The 27,503-nt window shown below is 51.0% G+C and overlaps 1 protein-coding gene across 1 annotated transcript in view; it reads left to right on the top strand.

The window, feature by feature from the left end:
* Positions 1 to 27,503, top strand: part of TNR (tenascin R) — a 58,617-nt gene that overhangs the window by 26,246 nt on the left and 4,868 nt on the right. Inside the window, exons 2-21 of the mRNA XM_032191906.1 lie at positions 741 to 1,296; positions 3,862 to 4,338; positions 4,779 to 5,042; positions 5,959 to 6,074; positions 8,755 to 8,905; positions 11,616 to 11,885; positions 13,429 to 13,614; positions 15,571 to 15,660; positions 15,777 to 16,040; positions 16,706 to 16,972; positions 17,069 to 17,188; positions 17,655 to 17,798; positions 18,413 to 18,532; positions 19,096 to 19,239; positions 19,822 to 19,952; positions 20,941 to 21,073; positions 23,575 to 23,726; positions 24,964 to 25,060; positions 25,803 to 25,964; positions 27,225 to 27,388. Coding sequence (XP_032047797.1) covers positions 801 to 1,296; positions 3,862 to 4,338; positions 4,779 to 5,042; positions 5,959 to 6,074; positions 8,755 to 8,905; positions 11,616 to 11,885; positions 13,429 to 13,614; positions 15,571 to 15,660; positions 15,777 to 16,040; positions 16,706 to 16,972; positions 17,069 to 17,188; positions 17,655 to 17,798; positions 18,413 to 18,532; positions 19,096 to 19,239; positions 19,822 to 19,952; positions 20,941 to 21,073; positions 23,575 to 23,726; positions 24,964 to 25,060; positions 25,803 to 25,964; positions 27,225 to 27,388 — 3,948 coding nt within the window. The 5' untranslated portion in view covers positions 741 to 800. The remainder of the gene's footprint in view (positions 1 to 740; positions 1,297 to 3,861; positions 4,339 to 4,778; positions 5,043 to 5,958; positions 6,075 to 8,754; positions 8,906 to 11,615; positions 11,886 to 13,428; positions 13,615 to 15,570; positions 15,661 to 15,776; positions 16,041 to 16,705; positions 16,973 to 17,068; positions 17,189 to 17,654; positions 17,799 to 18,412; positions 18,533 to 19,095; positions 19,240 to 19,821; positions 19,953 to 20,940; positions 21,074 to 23,574; positions 23,727 to 24,963; positions 25,061 to 25,802; positions 25,965 to 27,224; positions 27,389 to 27,503) is intronic.

The raw sequence follows: 27,503 nt of genomic DNA, 5'->3' as shown, positions 1-27,503 counted from the left end.
GCCAAGATTGGCACCTGGGGGGTCACAGCTGGTATGGAAATGAGAAGTTGTTTTGTTTCAAATCAAAGCAATTTTAACCCATAATCCAGAGCACGGGTAGGAGGTGAAGCCACTTCAACACGAGGGATTTGTCTGCTCAGAGCACAAACCTAAAGGAGCTCAAGCTTGCGTGGTGTAATTTAACGGTGTTTAGCGTCAAGGCTGCCGTTCCTATAGCTACTGGAGGAAGCTTAGCAACCCTGGGCTCAGCTCCTGGGGCACCGAGTTAGGACCTAAGGCAGGGATGCGGCACCTTCACCCGTGCCTTAACCCTTCATACTGCTCAGTACTGGTGTTGCACTGAATGCAGAACCCATAAGGGGTGTTCCTGCCAGATACATGAGCATGTGAGGCTTCATTAGTACCAAATTAACCATTTTCCTTTAAAAATATAACAGGGAGAAGAAGCTGCCTCTGCCACCATTTGAGGGCTGCACCAGGGGTTATTGGGGTGGCACAAAGGTCTGGGCCATCAGCACCAGAAGGCAGGGGCAGCATGCCCAAAGGTGGGCAGGGGGAGGCCCACCTGCTCCCCACCACCTGTGGGTTCCTCCTGGACCCAGTCTGGACTTCACCAAAGCCAACAGGGCTGTGCTCATGTTGAGCTGGCCCCACATCCCTCTGGACAATTCTGCTTCTCTACCCTGCACACAGCTGCAGGGCCTGTGCCAACAATGCTCCCTTTTCTTCTGTGTCCTCAGGTCCTCCCTCCACTTGGCTGACCAAGGCTGGCTTAGAAGGCTTTTCCCTGTCCCAGAAAAATGGGGACTGACAGTGAAAACCCAGTGCTGAGGAACGTGCTCCTCAGCTTCAACTTGCTACTGCTGGGCACCGTCCTCAAGCCTTTCGAGTGCCGGCTGGAGGTGACAACAGAGCCAGCCGAGCGGCCAGCCGTGGATGAGGAGGGTGGTCTTGCCAACTGCAGTCCACCCATCAAAGAGCAGCCCATGGTCTTCCACCACATCTACAACATCAACATCCCCCTGGACAGCTGCTGCTCCTCCATGCTCAAGCCTTCGGCCGAGGAGGTGAGTTCAGAAGACGACAGGCTGGCGGAGTACACGGAGCAGACCTCCGACAGCGAGAGCCAGGTCACCTTCACCCACAGGATTAACTTGCCCAAGCAGGCCTGCAAGTGCTCCACCTCCCTCCCGTCCCTGCAGGAGCTGCTGAGCAGGATTGAGATGCTGGAGAGGGAGGTCTCCATGCTCCGCGACCAATGCAACTCCAATTGCTGCCAAGAAAATGCAGCCACAGGTAGTAATGTGATCCTGTTAGCTCTTGCTGGGGGCTCAGGGCTCGAGCCGAAGGCAGGAGAAATGCAGAGATGGTGATGCCACTCGAAGTAGTGATGGAGGAAAACCTATGTTCACTAATGGCTGTGTTCTTAGGGAAAAGCCCAGCTTAGAGCCTCCAAGACAGGAAAGTCCCTGGGAGGATTCAGTAACTCAAGTGCCCAAGGCTCACTTGCTGTGAAAACCCCATGATCAAAAAGGTACCCGCCGGGCAGAGCCAAAATCTCATTAAAAATAAAATTACATCTGCTGAGGGGTTAGAAGGGTGAGTTCCCCAACTGTGTTCTCCCCACAATTCTGTTAAAGATCTGCCACTGTTCATGGGGCAGGGAGGGGAGAAATATCTGCTGTTCTCCTCGGCTGTCCCCAGGCTGAAGGCAGCACTGCAGGAGCCAGCAATAAGCTTCTTCATCTTCTCTGCAGGGACAGTCAGTGCCTATGAAAATGTAAGCAAATAAATAAATAAATAAATGAATACAGAGAACAACTTCTATTGCCTTAAAAGACTCAAACAAAACCTATAACAAATGCACAAAACCATCAACAGGATACTTCATCTGAATAACAATGCATGCAATTGTTGAAGCTCTCTGAGAAACCCATCAGGGTTTCTTTGGTAAAGATGCAGCTCGTTCCCTCTGTAATATGAGATAATGAAATAATGAGATGGGTTATGAAAGATTTGGGCTAGAGGCTACCTTTCAGTAGTGCAGGTGCTAGCTCTCAAGTGGTTTCCTACATCTCAGGTAGCTTCATCAAAGGTGCTGTCTGGAAGGGCACCTGGTGCAGCTCAGTCCTGCTGGGGCGCTCCTGATGTGGCTCCCATCAACAGTGTGACTGGATGAAAGGGGATGGAAAACACCCATGCAGGCCACAGATGTGTGCACAGCAAGGGTTAAAACCAAGTGGAAAGCACAACGAGAAAAACCTGATTTAAAGGAATTCATTTAAAATACTAATGGGCGAATTTGGGTTGTTTGCAACATACATAGCCCGTCCCATTAAACATTTATCACTTGTTGGAGCCTCCACTCGGATCGCAGATGTGTACCGAGGTAAAACTGGAGTAATCTCATTCATTTTACCTGAGTCGCTTTCAATTCACTGCACTGCAAATGAGATCAGGATCCCAACCCCGCAGCCTGAGGTGCTTCCCCACAGAAAGCTGCTGTCTTCCAGCAAACATACGAGCACTCTCTCTCTTTGATAACTCCACTGGTGGCTGGGCTCTGAAGAGAACCTGATCACCATTCCCAATGTGGGAAGTATTCTGCAAAGCCACCCAAATATGTCTGTCTGGCACAGCATACAACTAAGCCCTTCTACAGGAGTATCTGATGCCTATGCCATAGGCAGAGCTGTAATAGATAGGATGAGAAATTCAGCTGAGGGGACAAAAAGTCCAGTGGTTTGTGCTCTGCATGGTGTAGAGGCTTCCTAAGGGCTGGAAGGGTTTCTCTTCTTCTGTGTTTTACACAGAAAAAGAAAGAAAAGCAGTGAAAATTAGCAGGAGAAAAATAAGTCAGAATGGTAAACCCAAAGCTGGAGCATCATGTCCATGTCATGGGGGAATAGCGGGAAGCTCTGGCAAAGTCAGAGCAACTTATCCCTTATCCTCATGTGCCCATCCCCTCCCCAGAGCAAGTCTGCTGAGTGACAGGGGGACACTGCAAGTGGTGGCTCCATGTCTTCCCTACTTTCCCACAACCCCCATGCGCATTGAAGACAAGAGGAAATTGTCCCAAGTTGCACCAGGGGAAGTCTAGATTGGATATTATGAAAAATTGTGTCATTGAAAGGGTTGTGAAGTCTTGGAACAGGCTGCTCATGGAAGTGGTTGAGTCACCATCCATGGAGGTCTTCAAAAAACATGTAGATGTAGTGCTTGGTGGCATGGTTTGCTGGGAGACTTGGCAGTGCTGGGTTAAAGGTTGAACCAGATGATCTCTGAGGTCTTTTCCAACCTAAATGATCCTGTGATTCTCTATCTGAACCCGTGTGCAAAGCCAACAGCTCTATCCCAATCAGAGTCAACAGGGTAGGGGCAGACATGATGTCTCTGGGTACAGAGCTGCCTCTTGTAAGAGACCAGGACCTCTCAACTGTACGGTGAAACAGCAGGTGGAGAGGAGACAACAGACAACAGAGCCAGTTAAGTTGTGGCAGGTGCAGAGGACTTGGACAGGAAAGGATTTTGTTTGTTTGTTTGTTGTGTTTTTGTTTTGTTTTGTTTTGTTTCCCCACTAAGAGGTCTGGGGAGCTAAAAAGAAAGCAAAGGAAACTCTTGCACCTGATAGGGCTGATGGCACCCCATGGAGGCCAGAGCTCCAGAGGAGACATGCCTGAAGCCTAACACAAGCCCCAGCATCGCCCATCCTGCAAATCATGCCTTCTCCAGCCCTAAAGCCACCAACTCCCCTGAGCCAGGGGAGCGCAGCTGTAGGGAGTACCATGCTCCCCCTGCTTGCACCCCGTCCCCGAGCCCCAGCGGCAGGGCTCTGACCGCCCACCCTGGGTCCTTTTGCAGGGCGCCTGGATTACACCCTGCCGTGCAGCGGCCATGGGAACTTCAGCCTGGAGTCGTGCCGCTGCGTCTGCAGCGAGGGCTGGGCTGGCAGCAACTGCTCGGAGCCCCGCTGCCCCCGGGGCTGCTCCAGCCGTGGCGTCTGCCTGGAGGGCCAGTGCGTCTGCGACAACGACTACGGCGGTGAGGACTGCTCCCAGCTCCGCTGCCCCGCCGGCTGCGGTGCCCGCGGGCTCTGCGTGGATGGAGAGTGTGTCTGCGAGGAGGGCTTCGCTGGGGAGGACTGCTCCCAGCCCCGCTGCCCCCGTGACTGCTCGGGCAAGGGGTACTGCACCAACGGCACCTGTGTGTGCGTGGAGGGCTATGCCGGAGAGGACTGCGGGTGGTTGCGGTGTCCCAACGCCTGCAGTGGACGTGGCATCTGCCAGGATGGCATCTGTGTCTGCGAGGATGGTTATGGAGGGCAGGACTGCTCAGCAGGTAAGGTGTGTGGGGTGACAGATCCTAATGTGTGAGGAAGGGCTTCGAGGTGTCCAGAGCCCCATAGGAGCACCACAAAGCTTGGGAGGAACCCATACATGGTAGAGCACATCATGCAGGACTTGCTCAGGTGCAGCAGCTTGACTGCCTCCCTCCTGTCCCTGTGCCCAAAGATTCTATGCATGGCAGTTTGGGAGGTGAGTTAAAAGTCAGTGACTCATGTCCAAATGTTGGTGGTAAGCTCCTGTTACAACAGCAGTGCAATCAGGTTCTCCTGGCCCTTTGGCTTGCAGTTGCAGGTAACACTACATACTCACAGCTGATCCCTGGCCAAGAGCCCAAACCCACATTCAGCCAAGAGGCCCACCCTCCCTTACCCATGGCCAGAGGATAAGCCATGTGTGTCCTGATGCTCTCCTTCCCTCTACCCTTCTCATCAGTGGCTCCTCCCGAAAACCTGCGCGTGACGGGGATTACCGACGGCTCCATCGAGCTGGCGTGGGACAGCCCTGGAGCAGCCACCGAGTACGTCATCTCCTACCAGCCGGCGGGGCCGGGGGTGACCCAGCTCCAGCAGCGGGTGCCTGGGGACTGGAGCACCATCACCATCACAGAGCTGGAGCCAGGCGTCGCCTACAACGTCAGCATCTACGCGGTCATCAGCGATGTCTTGAGCATCCCTGTTACCGCCAAGGTGACAACCAGTAAGTATCTGACTGCACTTGTCAGTCGGTGCCCAGATAACCAGGGGTGATGCTTGTCAGGTGGCTGAAGAAGACAGCGCTCGCCCGTGTAATGAGGAGCTTTCACAGCAGCCTGTCAGGGTTAATCCATTTCATAATTGCCATCTTCTAGGATGGCTTTCCTAACATAACACATTGCCTTGCCATGTTGTTGTGCAGCTTGCTCAAGCTGACTCACATTTTCCATGAAAACCTTCTAGCAGCAGAAAATTGAGCCTTCAAAAATATATATTGGGAGTATTTTTATCCATATATATATCTGTATGGGGATATAGGAGAGGCAGAGATGTGTCCACTCTCCACAGGAAGTCTCAGTTTGAAAACCCAAATGGCTGAAAATCAAGGAAACATCCACTGTTTAGTTGAAGCCCCCAGAGCCCCAAATACTTTACATATTTGTGATATATTGTAAAAGTCACAGATTTTGCTCCCTATTCTGGATGGAGTCCCCATGACAAATCCCCACCATACAGGTGATAGCGCAGCAAGAAGGGATGTTGCTGTCCATCACAAGATAACTAGTGCTGTCTGGGACCATAACACACAAGAAGGAAACAGGAATACTGTGAAAACTGTGACAGCAGCCTCCAGAAAACATCCTTGGAAACAAGACAGATAGAGAAGGGGAGAACAAGCTATCCAGATACCCCTTTTGCAACCCCATTGCTCAGTTCATTTGCATGGTGTCATTAGTTGCAATGCATCAGGATGCTGCAAGGGAGGGCATCCCCTTCCTCTCCCTCCAGCCCTTTCAGAGGGGAGACAAAGGGACAATGACTGCTAACATGGACCAAGAGGGCCTCATTTCTATCGTCCTGATAACAAAATAGCCTCAGGGAGGATGCTCTGGCTCTCACCACCTCCTGATCCCTTCCAGACTTGGCCACACCGCAGGGGCTGAAGTTCAAGACCATCACAGAGACAACGGCGGAGGTGCAGTGGGAGCCCTTCTCCTTTCCCTTTGATGGCTGGGAGATCAGCTTCATCCCCAAGGTACCACTACCCCCATCCCCAGCACAGCATTGCAGTTACACCCTAACCATATTGAGCCAGCAGGGCCAAATACCCTCCCCCCCAAAACAAACAAACAAACAAACAACAACCTTGTTTTGCAGTTTTCATGCTTCCTGTCAGACAACCCCAAACATCTCAAACTCAAATTGATGGCTAGTGTTTCCCCATCAGTCTTCGTTATCAAGACACAAGTTCTCAAAGAAATTCCCCCCCCTCAAAAAAAATATATATATAAGGACATCTTCCAGCTTTGCTGCTTCTTGTTGCCACCTCCTCTTTTTCCCTTCCATCTCCTTTGCCATGACCCTTCCCTCTATCTTTCTGCACCTTAAGCCACCCCAAAAAGCCCAGACCTAACCAACCAGCCATTAGCTCTCAGACCTCCAGCTTCCTCAAGCCACATGCTCAGATAATTCCTGCCACGGCATTTTAATTGTGGTGATGAACAGGTAGAATTGGTGCCAGAAAAGATGAAAAGGATGAAAGTGTTGCCCTAAATATCACATATTTTCCATGTGCAGTAACAAAAATTGTACATCAAGTATTTCATCTATATTCATAATTTCTAGACCATTTAGCCATAAGTATAGCTTCAATTGTATATGGAGCCTCTTTATAAGAGGCATTCAATCCTCAGCAGTAAAAGAAATGCTGATTAAGGGCTCAATTATGCCGTTTTCTCTTGTACAAAATCCTCACTGGAGTCAGAGGCAGCTCTGGGCAGTTAGAGCACAGCAGAACTCGGCCCCAAAGTTTTAACAGCTCTTAACTGCAAAGCGTCATGAGACGCAGCACAAAACAGGGACCTGAGGGCTTGAAATAACTCATTCCCCACTTCCAAAAAGGGCTGGGAGCATCTTGGTGCAATTTTAGATACACAAATTGTGTTGGAAGGCAAAGTTTGGGTACCATGGTTACAAACCTAAGGGCACTGGGATGGAATACAAAAATTTCGTATTTTGGAATGAAATAAGGCTACGCCATGAAAAGGCCACCTGAGCCTAGTAATGAAAACCCAGCGTATCTTTGAAGCATTTCACCAATACACGTGAATTAATCTCAACAACATTCCCCTGGAACAGATAAATGGGTATAGACACATTTTAGGGTAAGGAATTTGTGGGATAGAAGTAACTTTCTCTCCCACAGTGACATCAGCAATATTTTTTTCTTAAGCCAGCCTCATGCAAACTAATGCAAACTCCCATTTGTCTCCCATTTCCCTTTTTGTTGTCTCTCATTTCCCTTTTATAAGCTTAAAACCAGTGAGAAAGTTTTCAGGAAACAAAGGGATAAAGTGCAAAAGGATGGATGTTCCTTGGGGCAGGTTTTCAGAGGAGGGAAGGGCTGCAGCTCACAGGGCTTTAATTTTAACATCTGTCCATCAGGCATGTGGTCTTGCATTGTAAAGATGCGGTTTTGCTCCTGCTGCTGAAATCAGACTCTCTCAAGTCTCTACCAGTGGCTTTTCTCCCAAAACAAGGCAGAGGGTGCTGTGTCCCCGGCTGCCTGGGAGTCACGCTTGCTCAGGCAGACACAAAACCATTGCCGCACCCCAGTTAAAAGCAAAATCTAGTCCAAGAGGTGGCAACGTGAATAAATAAATAAATATATTTATATAATAAAAAAGAACATCAGTAAAGCAGTGTTGTTGTAAATAACCCCTATGCTGTGGGCTTGCAAATCGAGGTCAATCTGCCTTTCCAAAAACAGGGTGTGAGGAGACTAATTTTGTCCTTGGTGGCCCCACAGGGGTGTGCACACCCTCCCCCTGAGCAAGCCACTCTCTGCACCCCCACATTGCTATTGGTCCCCAAAAACTGTCTCAGGTGGGGATTGCACATCTGCTGCTTGTACTGGGGGAAGAAATGGGAACTAAAACCAATGCAGAGATATCTGGGGTAATGAGACCAGCTCTGCATGGTGATCAGTGAAAAGCAGAAGTGATGACAGATTTAGAAAAGAAAATTAGGAAAGGTAAGATGGCAATTTATGGATAAAATGGAAGATTTCCTGTTTAATGAGAAAAATAGATTAATATGAATTGAGAGCTATGTGCAGAGATTTGTTTAGTGCATCATTGGTGAAGACAGCAGGAAGAAAAGATCCATTGTCCAAACACTGGCAGGGAAGGTGACATTTGCAGTTACTTAAAAGACTTGAGTTTTTCAGAGCACAAAACACAAAGTATAGCAAATTTAATCAATATACTTTAAAAGGACAGGGTGCCAAAATAAAGATGTTACGGTTTCATCCCTGTATGAAATGCTGAAAGATCCTGGCACCTGAATAACAGCCATGCAGGCAAAAGGAGTGCAGGGTTTGTTTTTTATTATCTTTTCTGTTCTGGGGAACAGCAGATATACAGATGGCAAAGTACAGAAAGGGGGGGAAGGGGCGGGGGGGGGGGGCTGGGAGGAGGAAGAGAAAAAGGGGATGGGGAAGGAAGGATTTCTCAGCCTAAAATCTTGGGTGCTTCACACTTCGTGGGTGACTTCACCCCAGGTTCTACATCTCCATGGTGGGACATATCAGTGTGAGGGGTATAGGACTGGATGTGTGGAATCCGCCTGTATTCATCCTTAAAAAGCTTTGTGTGTGTGTGTGTTTTAACCCATTTCTCATTCTCGATGCTTTTTCTCACCCCGTCCCCTGGCAGAACAACGAGGGCGGTGTGATCGCCCAGCTCCCCAGCACCGTCACCACCTTCAACCAGACAGGGCTGAAGCCGGGTGAGGAGTACACCGTCACCGTGGTGGCCCTCAAGGACCAAGCCAGGAGCCCCCCTGCCTCCGACAGCGTCTCCACCCGTGAGTGAGCCCAGCCCCAGGCAGCATGTGGCCAAGGACTGCAGCATCCCATGTTTCATCCCCAAAATAAGGTCCCAGAAGCAAGAGCATCCCTGCAGCCCAACATGGATAAAGATAGTGATGTCTTCTGCAGGGATATTTTGTAATCTGAAAATACATGAGTTTGGGTTCCCACTTGGCTCAAAATGAGGGTTTTGACTGTCTCACCAAGTGGCCTCTCTAATGATATTTGAGGATATTTGGATCTAATGATATTTGGCAATCAGGGTATAGCCAACCAGCACCAGTAGCCACTCTGCCATACACTGTATCGGGGAACTTGCAGCCCTCCTGTAGCAAAACCAGCTCAAAAAAAAAAAAAAAAAAAAAAAAAAAAAAAAAAAAAAAAACAGGGCCAAAAAGCTGTCCAAGCCAGATATTTGGGGCATCAGGCACACAAAATTGGTTTTCTTCAATCCAACATCCTGAATTTGGATGCCTAGCACAACCCAAGTGCCCAAGCTAGAAGTGCATCACAGCAATAGACTTTTTGACCCTCTCCCTTCAAATTGCTGAGAGCACAAAAAGAGTGGTAAGGTTAATGGGGTTGGGAGCCATGGCTCTGGTCAGCTTGTATTAATATAGTTGGAGAAACAGAATAATTCCTCTTCTCTGCTTATCTCACCTGAGCCACATTTTGGAGGCGGGACACCCCCAAGAACCGTCTCTGTAATTGCACTGCCTACTCATCTGTAGCAGATTAAAACTCCCACCTGCTTTCATGCTACTAAACACCCTCTACTCCCACCCATTCAGGCAAATTAGGCACTGGGGCAGGGAGCCAGAAACAGCTTGATGAAGAATAAGGTCTCCTCCGTGCCAAGGAGGACATGGCAATGGGCAGAGTGCAGGGAAAAGGTGCTTTCCAGGCCAGAGCTGCTGCAGCCCGCCTTGGCAGCCAGGCAAACCTCTACCTCTGTCCAAGCTGTTGCAAATGGAAACAGCATTTTGATAGCTCCCAGAGGATTGTAACAAGGTGCTGTTCTCTCCGGGCTGCTAAATTTGAGGTTTTGGGGAGGCAGAGGTGGTGTGGATTGAAGGGAGGGTTCCCTCACCAGCAGCAGCCCCTGGCTTGCTGAAGATCTGGGCTTTCTCAGCACAGTCCTGCTCTGCTTGACACGGCTTAACAGAGACATCTCCTGGTCGAGCCGAAACCTTTCCCATTCCCTAGGAAGGCAGGGGAAAGAAATAGAGAGGCTGGTACATCAAACTCAGTGGTTGACCTTAGTGAGGGGGAGCGCAGCTGGGCCAGTGGGCTCCTGGTTCTCTCCATGAAGGGGTCCTTACGCTGGCCTGCCTTCCTCTGCAGTGCTCCCACAGTGTTGCCCCCACCACCCTTGTTCTGCCTCAGCACCTTGTGCTGGGACCAAGCAGCACTCGATGTTCTCCAGCACCACTGCATCCTGCTCACCCCTGCCCATGCACATCTCCCCCAGCACTTTCCCACCCAGGGGTACAGGATTCAGCACACCTTTATTATGTAGTGACATTTCTGATACGTACAGTACCTTGGCCATATTCATATGCAGTACAGTCTGAACTATAAGATAGTTCAGCGTGCCTTTTTCCCCACCTTCTGGTCACAGCAGTGATCAAACAGGTTGCCAGTGCGTTAGCAGTGCCACGGCACAGGAGCATCCATCCATGCAGCAGTTAGATGCTGATGGTCCCACAGGACTCAAAACATCCCTCACCTGGGCCCTGGGATAAGCACTGGCGGGTCCAGGAGGAGAAAGAGCTTGATTCTCCGCAAAAGAGATAAAAATGTCCAAAACAGTCTTAGTCTCTCTCCTGTATGAATGCTTTAGCTAAATCCCCTTTATGTGAGCAGGTTCGGTGGTGGACACCCACCATAGCCCCACTCCCAGCTGGTTACAAGGACCCACCAGTGGCATTTTCTTCTCTCCCCCCAGCACCGACACATTGACAGCTCCAGGAGCTGATCCCTCAGCTTAGCTACAAAGCGGGAGTTGGCACTGAAGCAGGAACATTTCTAGAGGCGTTCCTCAGCTCTTGATGGTTGGATCAGTCCTTGGCCCCATGTTATTTAACACACTGTCAACGCTTTTCAAAAGGCATAACAGACATAACATCATTGCTGATAAATTTTCTCAATGACAGAAGGGCTAGGAAAAGAGTAAATTGAGTGGAAGGAGATCATCGATAAGAGCAGTTTGAATGGCTTGAAGAGCCTGGCACAAAGGAAAACTATGTTTTTCAATGCGTTGCTGAGTCTGAGCAGTTATCTAGGAGCAAAGAAAATGGACCACAGCTAAATGTAGGAGGTTTTATCCCAGGCAATGCCTCCTGAAAAAAAGCCCAAGAGGAATTGTTGCCAACACCCAGCTTGAGAGAAGGGCAGAAGTTTCATTATATCTGTAATGGGCATTGACCGGAGAGCTACTGGGTCCTGCTCTGGTGTTCAAAGCTGAGGAGGAGATAAGGGGGAAGTGCAGAGGGTTTGAGAAAGAGCCAGGAGACTGGAATAAGGGACTGGGAACCCACCAGGACCAGGCTCCTGAGCACCTGGAGTTGGAGGGGTCAAGTCCCTCGCCCACGTGACCTTTAATCCACGCCACTCTGAAGGTCAGGTTGAATTCCCGTATCTGCTGCACTCCCTACCTCACCCTCCCCAAATAACCACCACCCCTTTCCCCCCAACCCTCCGCAGTCATCGACGGCCCGACGCAGATCCTGGTGCGGGACGTCTCCGACACGGTGGCCTTCGTGGAGTGGACGCCCCCGCGTGCCCGGGTGGACGCCATCCTGCTGAAGTACGGGCTGGCGGACGGGGAGGGCGGGAGGACCACCTTCCGCCTGCAGCCCCCCCTCAGCCAGTACTCCCTGCAGGCCCTGCGCCCCGGTGCCCGCTACCACCTCGCCGTCAGCGCCCTCCGGGGTGCCAACGAGAGCCGGCCGGCCCTCGCCCAGTTCACCACAGGTAGCCGGAGGAGCTGGCCGGGGGATTGAGGCCAAAGCATATGGCGGGCATGTGGGTGGGTGGGTGGGGGGAGTGGGGGCAGTGCCAGCCCCCCCTGAAGGCTCACTGCACGCGTCCATGCTTTAGCAGCATGGATTTTTCTCCCCAGCATGAATGAGCTCAGGGTTTGGGCTGCTGCTTGGGAGGAAGCAGTGGGATGGTTAGGGTGCAGGTCCAAGAGAAGACACCTGGAGGAAGGTGTCTTGCATCCCATTACAGAACAAATGGAATCATAACATCATGGGGTCATCTAGGTTGGAAAAGACCTTCTAGATCACCAAGTCCAGCCATCAAACTGACCTACCGAGTCCCATCACTAACCCATGTCCCTCAGTGCCACATCTTCATGTCTCTCAAATACCTCCAGGGATGGGGAATCCCTCACTTCCCCGGGCAGCACACTACCGTGCTTGACCCTCCCTGTGAAGAAATTTTCCCTAATGGCCAGTCTAACCTCCCCTGGCACAACTTGAGGCCTTTTCCTTATGTCCCATTGCTTGTCACCTGAGAAAAGAGACCAATCCCCTCCTTGTTGCAGCCTCCTGTCAGGGAGTTGCAGATAGCGATGGGGACTCCCCTCAGCCTCCCATTCTCCAAACTAAACAACCCCCACAAACACAGCAATTTACTTCCCTAATACCACCCACAGATCAGTGTGCACCAGGGAGGTCTCAATTTAAGACAATGCTCCTGTACCCGCTCAGCATTGAGAGCCAAGGCATTGCCTGAAAAATTGGCAATCAAGCAGCTGGAAGCAGCCCAGTCAAAAACATAGTTATCTTATTTTATATCGTATATGAATAGCCGAACTGGTCAGTAAAACCTTAATTAATGTTGAGCCTGCAGATAGCTAACAGGTTTAATTTACCATGCCATAAAGGAAGAGGTAGAGAGCATAAATCAGTGCTCTTTTATGGCATATAAATTACTTGTCATGTACATCACTGGTGGATACTAGGCTCCTATTACAATAACCGCAGTGTGTGAGTTGTGTGTGTATATATCTGTGTAGGTATGTACTTAGGATGAGATGTTCTTTGCGATTGCTTCACTGAGTTGGCCTTCCTCGCTTTATTTCTAAATGACAGCATAAAAAAACCCTCCTGAGGCCAGACCCAGAGCAGGTGTTAATGCCCTGCTCACAGCAACACTCAGCAGCCACCAGACCCTGCCCTGCCCAAACCCATTGCTCGCAGGAGGGATTACCGTGCAAATCCAGGCACACAGCCTCGGCAGCACTAATAAACCACTTGGTCAGCCTGGACAGTGTCTGAGCACAAACAAGTCTGCAAAGATGTTCGAGGTTTTCTAGGAGTTCAGGCCAATGTTTGGTGGCTTTATAGCTTTGGTCCCAGTGAACTCACGAGTGGCACCCCCAGGTCTGTGCTGAGTAGGAGGTGACAGCAGATGCCCCCCAGCCATGGGGATGTGCCACCTGGGTCCCCTCGCCATGGCTCCCAGAGCCTGGTGGTGAGACTGTGCCTCTCTCCCTTGTGTCACGCAGAGATTGATGCCCCCAAGAACCTGCGGGTGGGCTCACGGACACCCGCCAGCCTTGAGCTCGCCTGGGACAACAGCGAGGCGGAGGCACACAGCTACAGGGTGGTCTACAGCACCCTAGCTGGAGAGCACTACCATGAGGTTCTGGTGCCACGGGACACTGGCCCCACCACCCGGGCCACCCTCACAGGTATGCCCCCACCCACGCATCATACTCATCCTCCTCACAAGCAGTTAGGGCAAGGGAGAGCCCAGACCAGCACTACTGTGTGCTTGCCCTGGCCCTGGCACAGACTTGAGGCTGATTTGGGGTTTCTACTTACTGGAGAGAAGGTTTTCCTCAGGACAGACCTCTATTTTCCTTCCACGGGTTGGGGTGATGCTCAGCTAGGAGGACAGTGGTGAACCTCGGTGAAGCTGCCCCAGGGTCCCAAACAGAGCTGACAAAAAGCAGAGTGAGAAATGGAAAGAGAAAGGTGTTTTAGATTGATCTAGAGAAAAATATTATTCCCCACACCCTTGCTGGGACACTGATACCCCATAATTGAGTTCTTTGCTTTTTTCCAAATCCGCACAAAGCAAACCCAAACCCAGGGATGCCATTTCTGAGCAAGTACCCCCAGAACTGCATGGTCCAGGCTAGCATGCAGGTGTCACTGTGCTCAGCAAACGCCACTACCTCCCACTGCCAGCCTCACCAGGGACATCCCAAACACCCTTTGCAAGAGCACCATGAAGAACCATCCAAGACCTATTTTCCTTTCTCAGCTACAACTGGTTGTCTGCCAGATTTGCAGCTCTAGTGGCATTTTAGAGGGAAAAAATTGCTTCTATATTAAAAAAAAAAAAAAAAAATCATTCATTAAGCTTGACACTCATCTAGATCTTCAGTATAGCATGGAACCAGGTTCTTCCACATTATCTCAGGTTCAAACACCTCTGTCATTTGTGTCTACAGGAACAAGTACATTCAGTGGAAAAGTCAAATGCAAACATGCAGTCATGGCAGCACCAAGTCTAAGGGATGGGGGATCTGGTCCCGTGTTCTCTAGGTCATGGGCTGCCTTGCTAGATGAGATGGAGAGGAAGAGAAGACAACCACTGCAGCTGGCAGGAGAGCTGAAGACAGCCTCTCCGTAGCTTCACGTAGCTTCAAGCACGTGGCAGCCCCTTCCTCTAGGGTTTCCTTACCCCTGGTGCAGCCTGTTGAGGTGGATTTCCAGCTGCTGAGGACCTGGTGGGATCCACAGAATAAAAGCCTTCTTTTGTCCCCAGGAAAAGTGATGAGGAATGGTGCTGTGCAGAGCTTATCAAAAATTTTAAAACCCAGCAAGCCTTGATCTGCCCCATAAGTCTCTTTCCAGAGATGTGAATTGGCACAGCTGTCAGAAATATTGGTGATTTTTCCCTATCCAAAATTGCTGGGAGAGAAGAGGTAGGGCTGGAAGGCTTATGGCTTTCTCTAACCCAGTGGGAAAGATCAATACACCATTGGGAGGAGATAAATGTAGCTGCCAAATGCCAAGCAGGGGAGATAGACAGACACAGGAGATGTCCCACAGAGATAAAGCAGCCACCAGCAACAGGTGTAGAGGAAATTATCTTGATTAGCTTGATTCCCATTCCCTGCGAGAGAACCACAGGATACGTCCACCACAAGCAACATGCCTGAGTCGGCTCCCAGCTAGACTGTGCCTTTACTAATTAATGTGTGTTTCATTTACTCTGCATAATGTATTTCTTTTTGAGACACCAACCCTGTGACAATATTTGATGTTGAATCACTACAGAAACAAATACAGCTACTTTATCATTCCCATCTCAGCTCACTCCCTCTCTCTCTCACACAGTTTCTGTCTTGATGCCAGCAATTACCGCAGACCTCAGTAACAGCTTTAATAAATTGGTTATTTCTGAGCTAGACTAATCCCATTTCCCTATCCAAAGGCATCTGGGGGCTTTTAAAAAATGCTCAGCTCTCCTACAACACCCGGAGGAGCTGCTGAGCTGTGGGACAGCTGGTCATCCTGGGGACAAACAGTAGGGCCCCCCAGTCCCCAGCCGTGGGATGGAGGGCTCACACCCCAGGACCACCCATCCAGGTGCTGCTCTCATGCACCTTTGTGTCCTTTCCACCCACTGGCAGACCTGGTGCCGGGGACAGAGTATGGCATTGGGATTACGGCCGTGATGGATAGCCAGCAGAGCGTGCCAGCGACCATGAACGCCAGAACCGGTGAGTTTGGCCCCATTCAGCACAGCCTGATCCTATGCCCCACCACCACCAGCTCCCACATCCCCCATGGGACAACCCGTGCGTGGGGACAAGCATTTGCAACACCCAACCCACAGAGCTTGACAGCCCCCGTGACCTCCTGGTGACGGCCTCCACGGAGACATCCATCTCACTGGCCTGGACCAAAGCCATGGGTCCCATCGACCACTACCGAGTCACCTTCACCCCTGCCTCAGGGATGGCCTCTGAAGTGACAGTGTCCCCAGAAAAGTCACAGCTCACCCTCTCGGAGCTGGAGCCCGGGACAGAGTACACGATCACCATCATCGCTGAGAGGGGACGTCAGCAGAGCCTGGAGGCCACCGTGGATGCTTTCACAGGTAAAGAAAAAGAAGCAGAGCAGAGGCCAAGCACAGGGCTGGCTTTGCTACCAGTCTACACGTCCCTGGCACCAAAACGCATGAGATGGTGACAGGCATGAGAGCTGGAGGCAATCCATCCACACGAGAGCATGTCCATGGACCTGAGAAGGGTGATGGCCCTGCCAGTGCAGGGGTCCTGTCCCCTCAGATGCTGGCACTGACCATGCTTGCTTGGCTGGAGGCTCCCATAACAAGGATGTGGGGTTGGGGGAACTGCCAGCCCCTGCTGTCCTCTGTGGTCAGAGTGGCCCATGTGTCCATAAGGAGGAGAAAACAGGCCTTGAGGAGCCTCAAAAGCACCTCTAGGAGGAAAAAAAAAAAAAAAAAAAAAAAAATTTTGAGAAGCCCAGACAGCTTACAGCAGGTATAGCAGGATGGCTCCACCACCCATCACACAGAGCTGGGATGGAGCATGTTTGCAGGCAGAGCTGAGCAAAACATAATTTCCTCCTCCCAGTTCTGCCTCTGGATCCCAGTTTCAGCCCACCAGATCACCCAGACCCAGGGCTTTGCCACCTCTGCTTGCTATCTGCCAGGCGAGGACTGGTGCACAGCACTAGGTACAACCTGGAGGCTGGGAACTGCAGACAGCGTGGGCTGACCCTCCCCTCTCCGGTTTGCAGGGGTCCGGCCCATCACGCAGCTGCACTTCTCCCAGCTGACATCCTCCAGCGTGAACATCACGTGGAGTGACCCGTCCCCACCAGCAGACCACCTGGTCCTCACCTACAGCCCCCGGGATGAGGAGGCGGCGCAGCGGCTGGTGCTCGATGGCACCCTCAAGCATGCCAGCCTGACAGGCTTGCGGCCGTCCACCGAGTACCTGGTGTCGCTGGTGGCCGTCCATGGCGCGGTCAGCTCCGAGCCCGTCGTGGGCTCCATCACGACAGGTACCCGCCGGGCACGGGACCCTCCCGGGAGGGAGGGCGAGGGGACGTGGAGTGGACCTGCCTCCCACAGCTTTGCTTTCTGCTCCATCTCACCAGGGATGGATGCACCGAAGGACCTTAGGGTGGGCAACATCACCCAGGACTCCATGATCGTCTACTGGAGCCCTCCTGTCGCTGCTTTTGACCACTACAGAATATCCTACCGTGCCAATGAAGGTAATGGGTGGGACGTCGTGGAGTTTCCCTCTTGGCAGTGCTGTACCCCAGGGTGCATGTGGCCCTGGACGTAAGCTAAGGAAAGGGCTTTAGAAGTGTCCAAATAGCTGCAGCCCATTTTGCTTTTCCTTTTCTTTTGGAGAAGGTGGTGCAAAAGCAGCTGCTGGGGATGGGATCAGGGGCAGAGGCCAGTCCCATACCACTGCATGACCCCAGCCACAATCAGCACAGCTCCCCAGATCCCACCTCCTCCACCAGCCTCCCCCAGCTCACCTCCAACCCCTGAGCCTCAGTTTTTGTCTATGATGCTGAAAAGGTCAAGCCAGCACAGGGGCATCCACCTGCAGGCACAGAACCCAGTTGCCCCCACTGTCAGCCCCGGAGGGGGTTTGTGGCATTGCCCTCTCCTCCCCACGGGACACAGGGACCAGCCGTGTCACCAATGCTCTTGGCTCTGTCCCTGCAGGGAGGACAGACAGCGCTGCCATCGCTAGTGATGCCACCGAGTACAGCCTCCACCGCCTGCAGCCTGCCACAAAGTACGAGATTGGGGTGAAAAGCGTGCGGGGCCGAGAGGAAAGTGAAGTGGCCTCCATCACCACGTACACAGGTGGGACAGGGCTCCTAGGGGACAGGCAGTGATCAAACTGTGCCAGCTCTGGCCCCTGCTTGTGCTGGCAATCAGACAGGTGAGAGTGGGGTGAACCTAATGGTTCTCACTCATGATGAGTGGGGCTCACAAGGGCCCACTGCGGACTTTCAAAGTATGTCTAAGGAAACTTTTTCCCATATATACATGGATTGTCATGGAGGGAGTAATAAATCTGAGTACCAGGCCAGAGAAGTGATGTTGGACACCCATAAGAACCTTTCCTAAAGGAAGTACAGGCTTCCAGAAATAATCCCTGGGGAAAGATGTGTCAAAGCCCTAACACAAACAGCATCTATTACAAGAATAAAACACTCTGCTATCTGCAGACTCCTCAAAACCTAAAACAAAACAAAACAAAAAACCTAACTTCCCATACCATGCATCAAGAAAACAGTGGAAGACAACGCCAAGTAGCAAAGCAGTGCAAGCTTTGCTCTCCAGCTAGGGCAGCAATAACTCTTCTACAGGCATGCATGTGTGCCTGGGCATCGAGGCAGGCCCACAAGAAGCCCTTCCAGTTTGCAGTCCAGTCTCTTCATGCACCTGACTGTCCAAATCCATTCCCTCTGCAGCCATGGATGCCCCCTTGGGTGTCACGGCCACCAATATCACCCCCACGGAGGCACTGCTGCAGTGGAACCCGCCGCTGATGGACGTGGAGAGCTACGTCCTTGTCCTCACCCGCCACGCAGGTGCGATTAGACCCCACAACCCTCTGCTGCAAGCTTTGCTGGGGCTCCATTTCAGCTCACCTCCACTTCTCCCCCACCCTAATCCTGGGAGCTTGGTGGTCGTCCCCCACAGGAAGGAGTCCCTCCTTTGGGAACGCATCTGCTGGTGGGTGGTGGGACTTTCCCCATCCCCGGGCACCAGCTCATCCTGCAGGGGTCCTATGTATCTCCACTGCCCACCATCCAGCCCCATTGCATGGCAGTCCACATGGGGACTGGGATTCTCCCACTTCACTAACTGGCCCGCTGGCAGCCCAGGGGCAAGCAAGTCCCCACACATCTCCCATCCCACGCAAACCCAACATGTGGCAAGCCCATGAGTCCTGCTATAGAAGGGAAAGAAAGCAGCGGGCAAATATATGCACTGTGGCAAAATAAGACCATCCTTCAGACTGAGTACCACCCCTGCTGCTCAGCTCCTGAACACGGTATTTCAGCAATATAAGGTTTTTTGACCGTGAGGTCATGCTCTCAGCTGTATTTCAGAGGAGCTCCTATCCTAACTCACCTCTTCTGGCTTACAGTTGCAGGAGAAACAATTCTTGTGGATGGGACCAACCAGGAGTACCAGCTGACCAACCTTCTGCCCAGCACCACCTACACGGTCGTTATGTACGCCACCAATGGGCCCCTCACCAGCCAGACCATCAGCACCAACTTCACAACTCGTACGTACAGACACGTGCCCTGTTGTATGCCCCCAGCCATTCGCCCACCGCAGGAAAAGAGGCCAAAAAGTCTGAGCCTAAACTCTCATTACAAATAATGTAGCCATGTGCCAAAAGGACACCCAAGGGCTGGTGTGGACACAACACAAGAACAGGAATTTCACCACTGGAAACATTAATCTTCAGTTTCACTCTTTCAACATCCATCCACCTCTTTCTTTGATTTCCCCTGGATGTAGTTTCCTGAGAAGACCCTTGACTTGGTCTCCTTCTTTCCCAAGGCCATAGTCTCCAACCTTTTTAGTTTCCAAGGAGCTTGATAGACCCAGTATCGCATGCATTTCAGAGACACTCCACTTCAGAGAGCATGCAGAGGGCGTTTAGAGGTTTGCAGAGCTCTGCAGGGGATGGGTGATCAGGGCTGGAAACTGAGGGCAAGGATGGACTTTGGGCTGTAGCACGCGGTTGGGGGGGGGGGGTCGAATCCCAACCCACTGGGATGGGGAGCAGGTTTGAGCAGGCTGGGAGGGGGGGAAGTGTGTGAGGACCTGTACTTCCCTGCGTGCCCATCCACCCTTGCAGTTTTGGATCCTCCGAGCAACTTGACTGCAAGCGAAGTCACTCGGCGGAGTGCCCTCCTCTCCTGGTTGCCTCCCGTGGGAGAGATCGAGAACTACATCATGACTTACAGATCGACCGACGGCAGCCGCAAGGTGAGTCCTCCTGGAGAGAGGGGCTCTGTAAGGCGGGGGACACCGAGATCATGGAGAAGCGAGCAGGGGAAACCCAACAAAGCAAAAAAAAAGATGCTCTCCAGGCCAGGGAGACCAGAAGGGCATACTACACTCTTCAGGAGCAAAACTTACTTTAGATAAACTATCAGAGAAAGCTGAAAATGATTGCCTAGGGCAAAGTCTCTGCACACACAGGCAAGTCTGGACAAAGAGGGTATAGCTGGGAAGTCTGAAGGAACAGACAAAATTCACAGCTTGTGAAAGACAATTGTGAAGCAAGATGAGGCAGGAAAAAAATATCCAGCAAACAGAGATGTTAACAAAGTGGTTTGCCCTTCTTGCAAAGATTAAGATAGGTACAGACAGCTAATTAATCCCGCAATACAATATATTTGATTACTTAATGAGTGTGTCCATACCTGTCTGCCTGGAGGAACTGCTACAAACACTAGCAGAAGTGTGTCACTGCAAATTATCTTACTTCCTTTGCCAGCACGACTGGCTTGCAGCAGCCAAAGGGCAACAGCTTTGCAGAAGGGGTTCAGTACAACGCTGTGTGGCATTGGCTGGTGACCAGAAAAATTAACCTGACAACATCTGATGGAGCCAAAACTGTCTGGTATCCAAGCTTGGCCAGCTCTGCTCCTTACAGTGATTGGGCAATCAGTCATGCCCAGTATTGAGGATGTGCAGGTCCCAGCACCGCTGGTAAATAGAGCACACAGAATGCAAGCATTTAAACCTCCTGCATCTGAACCAGCTAGCTTTGTCTTACCTGCACCATCCCAAAGGTGATCCACTGGCCTCCTGCTGACTTAGTCCAGGGGTCATAAGCAGCCATGCAGCATCCTCAGCCAGGCACCAAGGGCTGCAGCTTCCCTTCCCTCCTCGCTTGCTCTTTAGGCTCCCCATCGTTTTTCTCATCTGTTGCTCTTGGTGTCTACCTCCTTCTGGGACCCATGTACAGGAGCTGATTGTGGATGCCGAGGACACATGGATCCGCCTGGAGGGGCTTTCTGAGACCACAGAGTACACCGTGCGCCTGCAAGCTGCCCAAAACGCCATGCGGAGTGGCTTCATCTCCACTACCTTCACCACAGGTGAGGCTCACACCACTCATCACCCTTATGGGCTGTTCCTCCTCAAGCATCATTTCACCAGATCCACAGGTGTACTTGTTTCCATGACCCATGGTGCTGCCGGGCACCCACTCTCCCATTTCCACCAGGCCCTTTGCCTTGCCCTTGCCTCTCCTCAAAGAGGTAACTAGAGGGAAAAACATTAAAGTTGACAAAATGTGCCACCACAGTCTTATAGTGAGCTGGGAGAGACCTGGTTCGTCTCCCCACACTGTAGACATGGTCTGACCTGGTGTGAATATCAAGGAGGTGCATCTCTACCACCTCTAGTGGAGGCAGAGCCTGTATGCCTTCAGGACTGTGATCCCACCGATTTTGTCTGGTTGCATTATTCCTCCCCCATCTAATTAGAGAGAAGTCACAATCTGCTAAGGCAAGGGGAATGGTTTCCTTTCTAAATCAAGTGATAGGTACTCACAGCCACCACAGTGCTCACACGTGCAAGAACAAAGCTTGGATGAAAATGTCACTGTTGCCCCCACCCTCTGCAACTATTCACATTAGAACCATGCACTTAATGGCCAGAGTGCATTTTGTTCAGGGCTGAATACAATTGCATTTCTGCTGGGCTTCAAAAGCACTGAGCAGCCAGAGGATGATGCCCATGCCCCTACACCAAAATTCCCCCCATCTGTGCTGCCAGTTCGATTAAGAGAGTTTTCTTTGAATCTGCTGTGAATACACTTCCCCATCCTCGTTACATGCAAAGGTCCCCTCACCTGCTTTCAAGAGATAATAGAAACTATTTACGTCAACAAAAAAAAGACAAGACTCTTTTCTATGGATGAGGCTCTCCTGTTTTTCTCATCTCTTATGTGGGCGCATAAAGCCAGTGCAATTCAGGCAGGCGACGGAAAAATGTCTGTAATCTTCGAGGCTGCTCTGGAGTCAGGGACAGAACCTCTTAGGGATGGCTTCTTAGCAAAGAGAAATCAACAGAAACCCACTCACATCAGGCAATGAGAGCACTGCTTCCATTAAACAAAAATTTGGGACCTTGATGGCATTAGAGACATTATTGCCAGCTAATGCAGCATCTGAAGAGAGGTTTAATTTGCCTTAAGGTAGGCGTTAGCAGGAAACCAATTTCTCCCTATCTACCCCATAGAAAAGGAGGAGTTGTGTTTGAGGAGAAAAAGAAAATGAAAGGGGAAAAAAAAAAAAAAAAAGGCTTAATTTAAAATGTTTTGCTTCCTTATGCTCACAGTACACATCCCAGGTTTCCTCCATTCCCTCTGACATATTAATAGCTCTGCCGCTTTGTTTCATGTTTGCATAAGGTTCTTGGGGAGTTGTATACAGATGGGACAAAAGGAAGAAACAGATACAATATTTATAATTTATAGTGGTTTGAAATGCCTTTCAAGGTCTGCTTGGCTCTTAAAGATATGAATATAAATTAAGAAACAAGTAATCTCCACAGAGCTCAGGGGAGCCTAGAGTGGATGTCTTTGAAGCAGTTTTCATTGCTGAATGCTACAAAATGTGAACGCTGTCTCACCAGACCTTGTGCTACAAACTGCAGAGGCAGGAAAAAAATAGGGGATCTCCAATATTTGGAAAAAACGACCGCCTCTGGGTCTTCAGGGCACAGGGGTTTGGGAAGTAACAGATGTTCTGAACCCTTGTCCTGGTGTCACGCAGTCAGGATGGGTGCACACAGCACATCCCTCACGCCCTCTTGAGGTCTCCTCTCGAGAGGCTCTTGAAAGCCAACATCCACGTTGCCTACTCTGTACCCTGTCATCTGGACAATGGAAGAAAAAAAAAAAAAAAAGATGCAGGTCCCCTTTTCACAGTAAATGAGAAAGAAAATGAACACAGAGCTGACCTCCTATTGCTGCCGAGATCTCACAGTTGAGACTCCCTTAAGCTCTGTCCCCCAAATGAGATGTGTCTTCAACGGAAGACACCTGGAACATGGCCACAGGGCTCATGCTGTCAATCTCCAGCATCTCACGTGAATGAATTCCTACTCAATTTTGAAGCGACTATCAGCCCAGTGCAAGTCTGACATCATTTACAAGGACATCGATCAGGAGCATTCCCCTGGAGTCAGTAAAATCATAAAAACTTATTTAGAGTTGGCAATCCTAAGAGAAAAACAGGTTTTGGTATTTTCACAGCTGTCCAAATACGCCAGTAATGTCCAAATACGCTTAAACCCCAGGGTTTCAGACACAGTGCAGAAAGATGGGCCAAGAAGTGAGCCTCATCACTCACCATGATGTTACCGCACACCTTTCCAATACAGGATGTGCAGGAGATTAATTAATATGTGCAGAGATTATTCCATTACATTCTCCAATGCTGATGGATGTAAAGTGGCCACCGCCTTGCAGAATAATATGGGACTTGGCAGAAGCCAAGTTAGACCCTTCCTGGATTGTAACCAGCAGGGCCCAAGACACGCGGAAAGGTTGTTCCCCTGCCCGATTTATATATTTTTTTTAATTTTACAGGTGGCCGCATCTTTGCCAACCCTCAGGACTGTGCCCAGCACCTGATGAACGGAGACACGCTGAGTGGCGTCTACACCATCTCCATCAACGGGGACCTCGGCCAGCGGGTGCAGGTGTACTGCGACATGACCACAGACGGGGGCGGCTGGATTGTGAGTAGCGAGTGCACCAAGGGCAGGCTTTGATGTTTTCCTTCTCCCTCAGATGTTGATTGCTTGAATAGTGTCTTTCCTGGGAACACAGGCTGTTCCTAGAGGAACAAGAAGGTGCTGTGGCCCTATACTGCCTGCATCATGACAAAACCCTAGCTGCTCCCCCAGCTCTCCTAACGGGCAGCACCTCCAGCAGCACAGCAGCCCCAGCATCAACCCAGAGACTGCAGCTCAATGGGAACAGTGACAGAACCACTCCCTGCAGCCCCCGTACACGCTGTCCCCATCGCAAAGGAGCCAAGCCCCATCCTGCCAGCAAAGCCGAGCACCACGCCGCGCAGGAACAAGAGCAAGCTTAATATTGCTCGCTTCGTTTCACACACCATGGGGAATGGCCCACGCTCCAGTAATAATAGTTACACTTGGAGAAATGCCCCTTGATTTATTTGACACATTTGCAGTGCTTTTAGAGAACAAAATCTGTGAGTGAAGCTGAGCTGATTTATTGTTTTAGAAATGAAATTAATGTCTAGGAGCTTTCATAAGGAATGATTCACACAGCCTGCAATATGATGGTGTCAGGCATCACCCAGATTGGGTCTGCACAGGAGCATTTCAGATGCAAATGCCTGTTTTGCTGTTGAACTGCACAATCACTGCTTGTCTTGACTTAGATGGACTGGCAACCTAGGTAAACAATGCTCTGGCACTTTGATGTTATTCGTGTCAAACACTCGCTCACATGTATTACCCAAAACCCCCCTTGATGTACAGTCAAAACAAGGCCAAAAAAAAAAAAAAAAAAAAAAAAAAAGTGCTTCCTCAAACGCTGAGTTCTTGCAGTGGTTTTGTGTTTGTTTTTTTTAGCTGGGAAATTTCACTCTGCTTCAGAGTATCCCCTTGGGTATCACAGAGGAGCCGGCCAAACAGAAATCACGTGCTAGAAAGCCAGAGAAACTGTGCCGTGGGTACAGCAGGGAGTTTGAAGCTGAATCTTCCCTCCTAGGCCCATTATGGCATTAATATGCCATAATCTTCTAGCTTGTCTTTAGCTTACCTGTCTGCACCCGAATTGACTGCATGGCTGAAATTAACAGGCCCCAGCTGGGTATTGCAGTTTTCTCTCCTGAAAGGCTCTGTGAAAGGGCAGAGCACGCCCCAGGCTGTGTATATCCCAAAGCCCAGCTAGCTCGTCCCACTTCTCACCAGGCTTTCCTCCGGCTTTTCCCTGCTGCAGGTTTTCCAGAGGCGGCAGAACGGACTGACCGATTTCTTCCGGAAATGGGCAGATTACCGCGTCGGCTTCGGCAACCTGGAGGACGAGTTTTGGCTGGGTAAGACCTTCATTTAAGTGTCAGGTTTGAGCTCACTGTGTTGGCACAATTTCCTCCCCAGCCCCAGCTGTCTCTTCTCACCACTCCCCTGCACTCCCCAGACCCTTTTCCTTCCCTTGTTTGTTCCCTGATGCTGTGTCGGGAAGGCACACATGGGCATGGGACCAAAAAGCACGCTGTGAAGGTGCCCTGGGTGCTCCATGTGGCAGCTGAGGAGGGGTCATGATGGGGCTCTTCAAGAGCCAGGATTTTCCCTTGTTGAGAGGTTGTGATGGAGGACCACATCTCAAAGATCTCTCCCAGCCTTAGCCAGTGAGTTACCCAAAGTAGGAAAGGGGGGAATAGGAGATCTGACCCAGCTCTGAAAAGGAGCATTCTCCCCCAAGATCTGAACACAAGCCGGCCCTCCAGCATAGCCACGCTCTGTCTCATGCCTCAGCTGAAGCCCAAGGTGGGTGGGCAACACCAGCAGCACCAGGGCTCCCCCCCGCTTCAGCAGCATGCAGAGAGCTGAGACTTGAGCCCACCTCCCATAGTCACAGGGAGCTGAAGCTTGAGTGGGGACAGAGCTCAGCCCCTACCAGTGCCTCAAGAGAGAAAGGCTTAACCAGAAGTTGCTCTCTGGCTCCTCTCCTTGCTCTCACTTCCCAGAAGCAGTTTATTTGCCTGGAGCTTTTTTGTTTGCTCTCAGAGCAGACCCAGGTGCCACATCTCACCAACATCTCGCTGCATGTCTCTCCAGGCCTGGACAACATACACAAGATCACATCCCAGGGGCGCTATGAGCTGCGAATAGACATGAGGGATGGTCAGGACGCGGCGTACGCCTACTACGACAAGTTCTCCATCGGCGACTCCAGGAGCCTCTACAAGCTCCGAATAGGAGACTACAATGGCACTTCTGGTACAGCCCCTCCCGTGGAGTAGGGAAATCCTGCCACCAGTGGCTCTGCAGCTGTAGAGGGAATCCCAACATCAGAGCTTGCTCTTCTGGAGCAGCAAGATGCAAACCCATAGTCCTTCCTGCCTTCCCGCAGTTCATCACGTAAACCAGGATGATAAATCACACTAAGGACATAGGGAATTTTCCATCGGGGATCAGATAGTAAATATCAGAGCCATTGCTGTTCAGATTATCAGGTCAATTGTCAGAGGTATCCCCTCACTCAACAGCCTCCTCAGCTCACTAGTGATGCTGTGCCACAGGGTGTGTTTCTCACCCTCCCCTACAGCCATGGAAAAATCTGAAATCCTCTGCATGGGTTTGTCCCACACAGACCAGACCATAGCCAGTTTCGCAAGGACACTCACGCCTGTTTGCTCAGTTGACACAGCAGCTTTGCCCACCAGAAAATGGTGGGTGAAGGGAGGAGAACATGGGGTCTCTTCCCTGAGAAGAGGAGTAGAGGTACAGCTACAGCCCCTCTGGCGGGGATAGAAGTGTCCAGTGACTGCAAGCCTCCATGAGCCCACCTGTGTGGGTCAACCTCGCTTAAAGCTCTTCCCACAGCTTGGGAAGAAAAATAGTCCTGGATTTAATAGCCCTCTGGGCTTCCAGCTCTGCAGCTGCACTCATGCAGTGCTCTTCTCTCCCCCAAAAGGAGCTGCTCTCCCCATAGCAAGGAGGTGGCTTGGGCAGAAAAAGACATCACATGCCTTCCAAAACACCCCTTACCCAGAGGAAAAAAGATAAGCCAAACATCTTGGTTCAAGAGACAAATGCTTGGTCTCCTCTGGGAGAAGTTCCCCTTGTATAACTGGAGGGAAGGAGGATGACAAAGTCCTGCAGTTACACAGCAGATGCAGGCTGCAAGAAATCAGGGGGGTTCGTTCATTTCTAAAGTACCAAAATTCAGATCCAGACTCAGATTACTACCAAATTACCTACCAAATCCAAATAGGCTCTAGGATTTGCTATGGTCTGCACTGATCCCAACTCAACAGCAGAGGCCCTCAGATGAACCAACTGTGGGCAGTTCCAGTAAACGTCATTCCCACACCACCCCGCCAGCCTTCAGCTGTTGGAGCTGGTGACCGATAGGCTGACACACATACTAGAACACCCCAATTTCCTTGTGAAAGACCAGATGGCTTGGGCATTGAGGCATGCAAGCCAAGAGCAAGCATGTTTGTCCATCGCCCTTAACAGCATCTCTTTCCGCAGGGGACTCCCTCACCTACCATCAGGGCCGCCCCTTCTCCACCAAGGACAGAGACAATGACGTGGCTGTGACCAACTGTGCCATGTCCTACAAGGGGGCCTGGTGGTACAAGAACTGCCATCGGACCAACCTCAATGGCAAGTACGGAGAGGCCCGGCACAGCCAGGTAAGGGCCGAGCTGGGCTGTGAACCCTCAGCATCACTCCTTGTGGTGGGACCCAGCCCAGCAGCAGGCTGGGGCTGGGGCCCTGCGGCCGGTTCATGGGGTGAAGATCACAGCT

This window comes from Aythya fuligula, chromosome 8 (genome assembly GCF_009819795.1).
Source record: "Aythya fuligula isolate bAytFul2 chromosome 8, bAytFul2.pri, whole genome shotgun sequence".
NCBI classification, from domain to species: domain Eukaryota; kingdom Metazoa; phylum Chordata; class Aves; order Anseriformes; family Anatidae; genus Aythya; species Aythya fuligula.
The sequence above is the reverse complement of the archived record's forward strand: the minus strand, read 5'-3'. Positions and strand labels throughout refer to the sequence as shown.